At 46.6% G+C, this 12,278-nt stretch overlaps 1 protein-coding gene across 9 annotated transcripts in view; it reads left to right on the top strand.

The window, feature by feature from the left end:
* Positions 1 to 12,278, top strand: part of FMNL2 (formin like 2) — a 297,656-nt gene that overhangs the window by 282,511 nt on the left and 2,867 nt on the right. For 3 of the 9 annotated variants that reach the window (XM_019646514.1, XM_019646517.1, XM_019646522.1), the window contains 4 exons: positions 2,170 to 2,333; positions 3,325 to 3,426; positions 5,738 to 5,836; positions 6,274 to 6,397. In XM_019646514.1, coding sequence (XP_019502059.1) covers positions 2,170 to 2,333; positions 3,325 to 3,426; positions 5,738 to 5,836; positions 6,274 to 6,397 — 489 coding nt within the window. Of the gene's footprint in view, positions 1 to 2,169; positions 2,334 to 3,324; positions 3,427 to 5,737; positions 5,837 to 6,273; positions 6,398 to 9,362; positions 9,489 to 11,075; positions 11,170 to 12,278 lie in introns of all 9 variants that reach the window. The other 6 variants (XM_019646515.1, XM_019646519.1, XM_019646518.1 and 3 more) reach the window with 3 other exon arrangements.

Below are 12,278 nucleotides of genomic sequence, written 5' to 3' on the forward strand. Positions count from 1 at the left end.
TATCCCCATGTTATAGATGAGAAAACTGACGTTTTCAGAGGTGAAATGTCTTGCCCAGTGTCACATGGGTCACAAGTAGTAGAAAGAGGACTAGAACCCAGTTATCTTCTCATATAATATGTCGTCCAAGGTACCATGTCCCCTCAGAAGACTATTACAACAGGGAACAGCATGCAAATTGATCTCAGAGTTAGTTACAGTCTGTGATTCCTAAATTGTGATCTTGAACCCTGAGCAGCCAAGGTGTTCATTACGGATCTATATTCCAAGGACCTATCCCAGACTTACTGCCTCGAACCTTTGAGGGCAAGGCCTTCTCTGACTTCCTCAGACAGAGTCAGTGGCTGCGGCTTCTGTATTCTTAGAAAAGATCACTCCATACTACCCTCTCACGCAAGATTTATCAGGTTTCTTATAACAGTTTGCATGTCCATTGCAACTTGTGCACTTATGGGCATAATCAAGTTTTATTTATCTTTTTAAAATTTATTTTTCAATTACAGTTGACATTCAATATTATATTAGTTTCAGGTATACAACATAGTGATTAGACATTTATGTATCTTATGAAGTGATCACCCCCATAAGTCTAGCACCCAAATGACACCACACAGTTATTACAATATTGACAATATTCCCCATGCTGTACTTTACATCCCTGTGACTGTTTTTTAACTACCAAATTGTACTTCTTAATCCCTTTCCCTTTTTCACCCAGCCGCCCAACCCCCCTCCCATCTAGTGACCATCAGTTTGTTCTCTTATCGATGTCTTTAAGTTTTATTTACTTTATGATTCCCTTAAACCCTGACGAGTTGATATAGGGAATAAATGAATGAGCAGATGAACAAATGAATGAATGAATGAGATGATGCACTGTTACAGGGATATTTGCTGCTGAAACCCTAGTGGAGACTGAGAGGCAGGTGGAAATGACATTGTGACAATGAAGGACTATGCAAGGCAGGCTGTGACAGACTCACTGAGGGGTCACGTAGGCTGTTACCAGGGTTTCTATCCTGGTGGAGTGATTTTCCTCCTTTCAAGTTCTCCTTTGCCAAAATTAGGAGTTGTTTAGCATCACTATTCTAATTAAGAATAAAAGTTTAAAAAACTTGCTCTGTTACTAGTTAACACATTTTTTTTTTTTGGCTGAAATGAGATTCTCAGTCCCAGAAAGTGTCATTTGGGGAGACTGAGGAACTCTTTGGCTGAATTGTTTTCTGTTTGCTCTCTGGTGCCTAGGTGAGCTGACAGGTTCTTTATACCTTCACTCATTTATTTATTCCCTCACTCCTTCATTTATCCAGTGAACCTCTTTGAGTTCGTGCTGTGAACTTGGCACTGTCCTAAGCATTGAGGAGTCGAAGATGAATATGACAGTGTGAGTCTAGTGAGGGGAAAGCATACTGCATTGTTCTGTAATTCATCCATGCGCAGAGTGAGTCAGGCAGTGGGGCACCGGAGTCGGGGCCTGGACCTCGTGCAGGAGGCTGCAGGAGCGGACCTGCTCTAGGAGGCTGGCCGCACTGTGCATGGAAAGGTGCATGCTGGTAAACGCTTCTGATGCAGGGAAGGGTTGTTCAACCAAAAGAAGCTGTCCTAGGGTGCCTTGGGTCCTCATGGTCAATACAACTCAAATTCAACAGGTAAAATGCTACCCCCTGCTGGAGAACAACAGAAACGCAAAGGAGTTCCAAGGGTTAGGTAGAGGGTAAGGTCTTGGGACCTCTCTCTATAGGCCAATAGGCCATCATCCCCTGTAAGAGAAATGCAATGGTTGTGTCCATCATCCCCTGTAAGAGAAATGCAATGGTTGTGTACAAGCACAGGATTGGGAGTCCACTGTTGTTATCTGAACTCCATCTCTGCCACCTCCTAACTGTGATCTCGAACAGGCCATGTAACCACTTTATGCTGCTTTTCCTCATTGGCAAAATGGGCTAATGGTGCAAGTGAATGATTGCATATGAAGAATTTAATGCAGCGCTTGGTAACATGTAGTAAATGATTCCTATTAAAGGATCCCTGCGCTGAAAGCTGGAAAGGAGACCTAAGGCCCTTGAATAATCCTAGGAATCCACTGAGAACTTGGCTTACCAGCTAGACCCACTGTGGGTGTGACTTCCCTGGTTGAGGTTCACGGGGACATGGCTTTCTCTCCTTCAGTCTCCCTTGAGAATGTTTTACTGGATGTCAAGGAGCTCCAGAGGGGCATGGACTTGACCAAGAGGGAGTACACCATGCATGACCACAACACGCTGCTGAAGGAGTTCATTTTCAACAACGAGGGGAAGCTCAAGAAGCTGCAGGATGATGCCAAGATTGCCCAGGTAAGTACCTGTGCCCCTGTACACCCACAGAGTAGTAATTGGATCCTTCAAAGCCACCCTGGCTTTGGGGTAAATTGCCCACTGTTTGCCGAGGGTAGATTTCTTATGTAGCTGATGATTATCATGGGGAGTGTCTTTCTGAGTTTTGTACCTGGAAGTGCCCGTGTCTTCACTGTCCTTTTCTAGTTTGGAGTCTTCGCCCTCTTCTCTAGAAAGCCCTCCCTGCCCCATACGCCTAGGCTCCTTCTGTGTTCCTCCTCCTGTATTCAGTTCCATCAACATGGGTCAGATGTGGCTCAGCAAAGCCATGTCCGCAGTGTGTTGTGTTTCTATAGGCCTTGACGTCAAAATCTTACACTCCACTGGGGGTCAGGTTTATGCACCTGAAAAACAGCCAGAATGGACTGCACACCATCATAGAAGGGAAGGCCGTGTGTTGTGAAAATTCTGAAAAAGTGCATGTGGTCGAATGGCTCCTGTTTGAGGCTGGCTGTCTTGTGTCATGGAAGAATTCAAGCAGACACTTGAATGTTCCTGATGTGGGAATATTGTAAGAAGCCTTGAAGCAGCAAGTTGGGATTTAGAGTCTCAGTGACTTCTAAGATCCCTTCTAACCTCGTTGGGTTTAAGGAGTTCTGCCATGGCCTTTGGAAGCTCTTGACGGAATAGCTTTGCGTGCATGTGCGCACATGCGTGTGTGCATTTGAGTGTTTGTGCGCGCGCGCGCGCGCACGTGTGTATGCACGCGTCAAAGCTGCAGGGGGTCCCAGAGATGGATTTTTGTGCAGCACTATTGCAGTCTGGTGCCTTTGAGCAGGCGTTGGGAGGGATCGCGGGGGCTGTAGAGAGTCGTGGGGAGGTGAGGGAGGCCAGCGATGGGAGCCTGTGGGAGCCACTCTTGTCACTGCTGCTTGGCTGTAGCTGTTCCTCCAGAGCATCAAGTTCAAATGCTGGAACTAATGAAATTCAAGAGAAATTTGCTTCTTCCCAGGATGCCTTTGATGACGTGGTGAAGTATTTTGGAGAAAACCCCAAGACGACACCACCCTCTGTCTTCTTTCCCGTCTTTGTGCGATTTGTGAAAGCCTATAAGGTAAACAGGAGCTTCCCCGGGCATTGTTTTCAAGCAGGTGCCTCCCAGAGCTGGGCCTGAGTCTCTACAGCTCTGCAGAAGCCTCCCCTGTTTCTTTGGGCCTCAGATCTGGGTGATCAGTATGACACAGCAGCCTCTGGCCCTGTGGACGCTGAGCCCTCCTGAAGCCCTTAGCCCTGCGTGCTCCCGGTCTCCACCCAGCCACCCTGGGGCTCAGCCTGGAAACAACAGCTCTTGGCTGCTCCCTGGGGCAAGCGAGATGCTTCAAGGCCATTGCTGCCCCATGGACTGCTCACCCTCGTAGGCAAGGCGAAGGAATTAGAAAATCCTGTCCTCCCGTGTTGTTGCTGAATGGCCTGAGTCCTAGCTGGCGACCTGGCGCTATAGCTGAGGTCAGGACGAGCTGTGTGTGTTAGTCCTGCCCAGGCCTTCAAGCCTCATATACCAGCATTTCTCTGGTGTGGACTGAAAGATGGCTCTAGGAAGGACAGTTGCTCTCTGTTTCTTTATCTGGACCAATAATGGCCTTCCTCTAAACAGGAAGCCCTCTGTGACATAATCCAGGGTCATGGTCTTGAAAAAGCATGGGACTCAATGAGGCAGGTGTCAGAAGAATTAGTCACTTGAAAAAGAATGACAAGGAGGACATTAGGGGATTTTAGTGCACTGAGGAGACACTGCAGTATGTGTTCTCTAGGCCTGTCTCCATGTAACATGGGGAACGCCGGTGGAGGAAGGAAGAGTGTGATTGATTGGAGAGGGGAGGAGGGACGCGGCAGGGTATCTACATTGTTGAGTAATATCCTATTGGCAAAAGTGGGTCCCTTCTCCAGCGCCGCTAGAGGCTGATGGCTTTGGAGAGCCATCCTTGGGCCTTTTATTGAAACTCCAAAGGTATTTAGCCATCTTCTCAGCATGGCTTCATGTAGCAGTGGTATCACATGCTGTTTGCAGAAGGATAGTGTCCTAGGCGGTGACAGTGAAGACAACCACAGCACAGAGACCACGTGCAAAAGACGCTGGGAGCCGAGAGGCATGAGGAGGTGCTGCTGACTGGCGCTCTGCTCTGGGGTTCCCCGGCTGGTAATGCTAGTGTGCTGTGGTAACCCCTATGAGGTGCTGGGACCACATTTTTTCCATATAAAAAATTAGAAGTCTAACATCTAAAGAGAAAATGTATGCTCTTTTTAAATTGCATGATACAAGCTGCAAAGTGGCTGTGGTTGGTCTCAAAGCCTGATGCTTCAGCAGGGATGTATATGTACAGGGCAGAGGGAAAAGCGAAGCTGCCCTGGGGACCTGTGGGGTGTCACAGGTCAGAGCCTCTCAGGGTGCCCCTTCCACATTATCATTTCTCCCTGTGGGCCTGTAAGCTGGCTCTAGGAGGCACTTGTCAGGCAGTGATGTGGCAGGATGTTTTTCTTGCCTTAGATATTAGGTAAGGAATAACCTGCCAGCCTGACACTGACTTAGGGACTTTGTGGACAGATGTTGGGGTTTTAAGATGTCATCTCTCCTTTCCCTTCCCAAGTTCGAAGCGAAATGAAACTTAAGACCAAATCAACAGCGATCAAAATGTAAACTTGACTATTGATCAAAGCTAGACTGGAGGATATGGTGTGTATCTGTGCGCTTACGCATTAGCCTCAAATCAGATGACTTATCGGTTCACAGCTAGATTGTTACAAGTCTCTTTTGGGAGGCTGACTTCAAAAGAGAGAGAACGCTCCAGGGGGCTGAGCTGAGGTGAGCCTGTTCATGTTCTTACCCCACATTCATCAGTCACTCTTCCTCCCTCGGGAAGGAGTGAGCTGTGGATAAAAGGCCCAAGAGCGGCACTCAGTGAGGCCCGTGAAGGAGACAAGAATCAAGGGAATGGAGGTTTTTTTCTAACAATGCGCAGAAAGAGAGAAGTCTGAGATCCTACTCGCAGAGAAGCTACAGGCAGGTGGACAGGTTCTGGAAGCAAGGCAAACTCACACGGACATCACTGAGCAGAGCTGCCCGAAGGGTAGGCCCCCACCACACCTTTGGGACTGAGACTAAGCAGCGGTGTGAGCAGGGAGAGAATGATGAGGAAAGGACTGCTAGACGAGGTGCATTTCAGCTACGAAATTTTGAAGAGATGTGATATAGGCAGACAGTGAAACCCGGAATCAGAGTTATACACAGGCACGAAGCATAGATCTTCTGAACCTTCCATTTATTCTAATTCCTGGCTCAGCTCACCAAGGGTTCCTTAAGAATGATTTTTTTCAGACTCGACTGCTGTCATTTCCGTGGACATAACCTTTTGATTCTCTTGACCCAGCAAGCAGAAGAGGAGAATGAGCTGAGGAAAAAGCAGGAACAAGCACTCATGGAGAAGCTTCTAGAGCAGGATGCTCTGATGGGGCAGCAGGATCCAAAGGTAAGACGGGCCAGGCTCCTTCCCGGGATGGGCCTTGTGCGACGGAGGCCCGATGGCTCCTGGGAGGCAGGCAGGAGGGATGGGCGAACAGCCGGGTTTGCCCGCGATCCCCACCACTTCCTTCCATGGCTTGGCAACTTGGCAAATGGGTATTTGTTCCTTGGTTATGTTTGTTGTTCAGCAAAAACTGGAATGAAGCTGGACGCTCACGTTTGTGTAGCATTGTCACATTTTAAGAGATCTTCAGTGAAAGTTCATTTTCTTCCCCGAAGTTTTCTGAGTGCTCTTCTGTTTGAGCACAGTGTTGGGGTGGTGCTGTTTGCGTTTCTGGCTGAGGCTGCTTATTAGAAACATAATGCTCAGACACATTTTGGATTTTCTTAGACCTCCAGTGGGAGCTGGTCCCACTAATCCACACCGTGCTTCTTTCTCCTCAGTCTCCCTCTCATAAATCGAAGAGGCAGCAGCAAGAATTAATTGCGGAATTAAGAAGGCGTCAAGTTAAAGATAATAGACATGTATACGAAGGAAAAGATGGTGCCATTGAAGATATTATCACAGGTAAAAGATATTTCCTCATCGTGGCCCAGGAGACCCCACTGTCCCCAGCCTCACTGAGCCCCTTGCAGATTTGGCTGCTGCTTTTTGTCCAGTTGACACGTTCTTCAGTGAACTTGATTCAGATCCAGAATTATGCAGAGAGACTCCATGCTGGTGTTGGAAGTGTATTTGTAGTAGCCGGTATGTTCCCTGTCAAAGAACCCCAGTATTCTCTCTGAAAAATCTCTTTATTTCTCAGTATCATTGGAATCCTGTGGATTTCACCGGGGCTCCTTCTCCCTAATGGATTTCCCTTGTCGTCAGTTTGTCACCAAGCCCCATTTTCTTCCTCATGGCCACTCCCCCCCACTTGCCTGCTTCATAAATACTATGGACAAGACCCGTTCAGGGGTCTGTACTAACTAATGCAGATTTTTCAAGCATGTTCTTTGAAAGCCTCTTTAGTCATTCAAAGTAACTGAAGACAATGAGAAGTCAGGAGCTGGGTGTTTTCATTCAGAAGGGCCAGTGAGCTTCTAGCCCAGGGTTAGGGAATGGTCCTTCTGTCAGCTAAGAAGGGTGCCTGACCCCGCGTGGTTTTTATATGATTAATGCTTCCTGCTGGACCCAATTCTCTAGAGTTTCTGCATTCTCTCTTACAGATCGGGATAATAATTTGGGTCACTGTCTTGTGACAGTTGGCTGCAAGTGACTTTCCTGCTGTGTTTGTTGCACCTGAATACTGTTTATTAGCTTTTAAGATGCTTAAAACTTTTTACTGTGAGAAATTTTTAAGGTATAGGGAAGTACAGAGAATGTTTAATGAATTACCATGTACCCATCACCCATCAACAATTTTCAACTCAGGGCCAATCACGTCACGTGCCTGCCCCTTCCTACTCCCCGTTCCCCAACCTCTGGGATTATTTTGGAGCAAATCCAAGACATACAATGTCATCTGGAAATATTTCAGTATGCATCTTTAAAAGATAAGGACTCTTTAATAAAGCAAACAAACATACCCATAATACCATTATCATACACCTCCTAAGCTAACAATTCCTTGATACCAAATATCCAATCATCATTCACATTTTCCCAATTGTCCTAATTTTTTAAACTCTTAAGACTTTTTTTTTTTTTTATGTCTTCCACTTTTGACTTCTCATTTCTTGTTACTAGCTTAGTCGGCATTAGAAATAAGAATCCCAAAGCGCCAAAACCACACATTTTTTCACCAGCTCAGACCCAAGGAAATAAAATAAGGAAATCAATTACTAAAAAGGAAGCCAATAAAGAGTCCGTGACCTGGAGTAAAGCAGTGTAGGTTTTGAGTGGATAGGTAAGTGGCGGGTGAAAATGCTGGTCCCTGTATACAGTACAGTACAGGTGTTTTCTGGGTCTATATTGACCTGCCGGTATCTTAGTGTTCGCCCTGCCATGGCTTACAGGTGGCCCCAGGTAAAGCCTGCATAATTTAGCCTCTTTCCTTGCCTCCCCTCACTGAGGCAGAAGCTCTGCTCTGAGCAAGACCAGGACTAGACCTCCCTGAGTGAGCACCTCTTACCCCCAGTGCCATGATTAACATTACTGAGAGGCAGAGAAGCAGCCAGCCTTGGACGTTAAGAACTCGGGAGTTCCAGGGCTGGCCGAGTGGCTCAGTTGGTTAAGAGTTAGCTTAAGGGCCATCTGAGTGGCACGTTGGTTAAGAGTTAGCTTGGGATGCCAGCTCTGAGCAGCAGGGCCGCGGTTCGGATCCCACATGGGGGCCAGTGACACTGCCCTCTACAGCTAAGATGCTGAACAACAGCTCGACCTGGAGCTGGGCTGCCGTGAGTCGCCGGTGACAGCGTAGGCTGCTACAGGACTGCAGTGGGCTGCCATGAGCTACCGTGAGCGGCCGACAGCGGGCGTGAGCTGCTGTGAGCCGCGGTGAGTGGCAGTCCAGTGGCCGGTGACAGATTGCCTCACCCAGGAAGAGCGCAATGATAATGCCAACATGGGCCAGTGAAGCGACGTCCTCCACAACTAGACTGAAGAACAAAAGGACAGCAACTGTCTGTTCTGTTCCCCTTCCCTGATTCCCCAACACTGTTCCCCTCCCCCAACTCCCCAATAATATCTGTAAAAAAAAAAAAAAAAGTTAGCTTAAGAGCACGAGCTCTGAGCAACAGGGCCACCGGTTCGATTCCCAAATGGGCCAGTGACTCTGCGCCCGAGCTGAGCTGCCAACAGGTGGCAGGATGGCTCAGCTGGTGACAGCACGTGCTCCTAATGACAAGATTGCCTGTTCGATGGTGGGCTACCCCTGCCCACAACTAAGACTGAAGGCACCTTGAACTGAGCTGCCACCCAGATGGCTCAGTGGATAGAGTGTCCACGCTTAACAACAAGGCTGCTGGTTTGACTCCCACATGGGATGGTGGCTATGCCTAGCCGCAAGTAAGATTGTAACACAGCACCTTGAGCTTAGAGGCCACGAGCTGCTGACGGGCAGCCAGATGGCGACTGGCGCCCTCCACAACAAAGATTGAAGAACAACAACTTCGCTGGTCCCCGTCCCCAATTCCACCCCCCCCCAAAAAAAGAACTTAGAGTTCCTTTGCCATCAGCCTATTGTGCATCTTAGTGACACCTGGCTTATAAAATGAATGAAATGTACAGTTTCTATTTGCCTGTGAGGGCAAATATATACATCCTGAATCTACCATTGGAGGTGACTGTGAATCTCTGCTTATGGAGCATTGTTTATTCTCCTAGGGATATTTTCCGCTTTTAGCCCACCACCCAGCCCCAGACTGAGGGACTCTGTCCAATTTCATGACCTGACCTGACTCGGGTGTCTATTACCTTCCCCGTCCCCCTCCTCCTCCTCCCTTCCCCTTCCCCCATATGATTAACAAGGCACTAACCGGGTACTAATGCACTCGATCTTGGCTTTTCACTCTCTTCTGTTTGTCTTGTCTGGCTGTCATTTTGGATGCAGTGCTGAAGACTGTGCCCTTTACTGCTCGCACCGCCAAGCGTGGCTCTCGATTTTTCTGCGAACCTGTTCTCACTGAGGAATACCATTACTAAACTATTACTCTTTCTCACCTGATGCTCTTACAAGGTTGCTACAGATTTTTTGACCTCTTATGACCCCTTGTGTGTGTGTCAGGGCCACCCACCATGCTAGCATGGAAGCGCCATCTCTGCCATGTTGTATTGTGTGTTGTCGTCATGCTGCATGGGTTTGCGTTTCAGCCATAACTGCTCCCTCACTGCACCTTTCAGCACATATACAAATCCACACAGCTGTGACTGTCCGGATGTGTGTGAGTTGCATTCATAGAATCGCTTGCAGAAATTTTCAGAAAAGTAGTAAATAGAACACTTCTTTGAGAATCAGGATTGGGACCAACTAGGTTGCTTCTAAGATTTTGGGGCTAATATCTTTAAATAAAACATGGTAGTCATTAATAACAATAACTATTGTACCTAACATTTATTGAGCACTGTGTTCTTATAGGTTTACAGATATTAAAATAGCCTTATTTTTGTACTCATTGAACATGCTTTGATAGTAAAAGCGAGCTGCTGTATAAGAGCTCAGGAATGCAGGGTGCTCTCAAGTTGCAGAATGGTTTTCAGAAGGACCTGTGGACTATGCACAGCTGTAGATTTGGCCTTACCTGTCTTACACAGTTCATGGCCACCGTCCACACTGAAATGGAGCTCATGGTAAAAGCTTAACACAGGGAGCTTTTTTTGACCTATAAGTCCGTATAAGCTGATACAGGGCAATCCACAGCTGTATACTCACCTCTTTTCCCTCTGAGTGTCATGTTCAAGTTCAGCTATCAGCAATTCCATTATTGGAGTAAGGCTGTGAGACAGGACGTGAAAAACAAAGGCTTAGGAGCTCCTCACCGTCTTACTCTCATTCATGCTTCTTCCCTGGTGTCTCTGTTCCATGTCAAACCCAGGGTAGTTCTTCTGTGATGAGGTCATATCTGGACTTGCTTTTTTGGTCAGGATGGTGGCACCAGAATACTAATAGCAAATACTTATCATCAGAAGATGCCACTGTACTGTTCTTAGAATTTGAAATAAAATGATCAAATTTCCCCAAGAAGTAACTGGCTGGGCTTGGTTCCTGATACCTAGATGAGGAACAAACTTCTCTGCAGTGTGCAGATGATTAGAAAAGAGACAAGGGAAGCACATACTCTAAATGGAAATAGCTATTGTTTGACTCCCATGCTGAGATTGACATGGAACCGGGGACGTGTTTGTTTTATGGCATTAACTCTTCTGTAATTGCACTTGTTACATATGTTCCGCTGTCTCTGAAGATATCAAAGTACATGGTATGTTGTTGCCTGCTCTGCAGTGTAGTTACCCACCAGTGCTTATTAACAAGGCTAGACGCGATCATCCCCTTGGCTAATGTCTACTGTCGGTTTTGCTGCTGGACTATCTGTGGTTCTGGAGCCAAACTTCAAAGCAGCTTGGATCTGGGTGGTCAGCAAGCTGGGTGGGAAGCCACGCTCATCCTCCCCTTGTTTTATCTAACACCTCATGGTAAATGGCCTCCCGCCTTCTTCCTCTGTTGGCTAACACGCCCGGGAATGTTAAGCACTAAGTTGAATTGCTTTCCATTTTCATCCCATTTTTACTTAACCATCATTTTGTTTTTGTTTTTGTTTCTGTTTAGCTTTAAAGAAGAATAATATCACTAAATTTCCAAATGTTCACTCGAGGGTAAGGATTTCTTCTAGCACACCGGTGGTGGAGGATACACAGAGCTGGCAAGCATCACTTTTTACTTAGCTTCCTCCTCTCTCTGTATGCAGATCAATGGTTTCAGTCTATGGCTGAGGGTAATACTGGTGAGAGTCTGACCAGGGAGAAGTCTATGTACCCCTATTCCCCAATGATGTGAAGCTGAGCCTCTCTCTGTTGGACTCTTTCTGGCCTGCTTCCATGTTCTCAAGTGTGATGGCTTGGGCAAGGTTTTTGCTGGTGATTGATGGCTTTGGGTGCTAGGCTGTCCTTCCCTTACCCCCCCTTCTTGGCCTTTGAGTTACTCAGTTAACCCCTTTTATCTGAAGAAATTGAGAGCAAGTCCTGGCCAGGGAACATGATCTATAACCTTTGAAGGAGGATTAGATCTTTAAAACTAATTGCTCAGAGAACTCAGGAATCAGAGTTGCAGGTCGCTGCATGTCCTTAGTTGAAGCAGACTCCTGACCTTCCCTTACCTCTGGGCCCGGAAGCGGAGGCTCCAGAGGATGAGGGTATGCTAAACTATACATTGCTTGAATTTAGGAGTTGGGCAAGTTTCCAAATTCCAATGAGTCAGGAGTTGGTGGGGGCTGCACTGAACCTGAGAGCACTGTTCTTGCACTTACTCAGCTTCTGCTTCTTTTTGCCATGTAAGGATTTGGGCCCAGTATTGCCAAATCCTCCAGTTTTCTAAGAGAAATCAGACACCCTGGTTTTTATTTTAGTTACTAGGAAATTAACTTTAATGAACTGAATTAAATTAAATATAAGTCAGGACCAAACATTCTTGGGCCAGGTATGGCCCATCAGTTCCACTTTTCAATCTACTGAGTAGGTGAAGGGATAAAAACAATTTCAGTCTGGCTTCATTCTGTTATTTGTGTTTCCCTCTCTAAACGTAGAATGTTTCCTAACAGAAGTCAAGAATACTAAGTGAATGAAAGGGAAACATACACTAATTAAACAAAACAAGGGGAAGAAGTACGAAATCAGCTTTATTTTTTCACTATTCTCTGACTCCATCAAAAGGAGGCTACCTGTCATATTCATCAAGATAGCATGCTTTCATAGTAAGAGTGCTTACATAAAATAATATTCCTCTTGTTCACCCCACCTTATCCCTCTAGAACAA

This window comes from Hipposideros armiger, unplaced genomic scaffold (genome assembly GCF_001890085.2).
Source record: "Hipposideros armiger isolate ML-2016 unplaced genomic scaffold, ASM189008v1 scaffold_104, whole genome shotgun sequence".
In the NCBI taxonomy this organism is placed as follows: domain Eukaryota; kingdom Metazoa; phylum Chordata; class Mammalia; order Chiroptera; family Hipposideridae; genus Hipposideros; species Hipposideros armiger.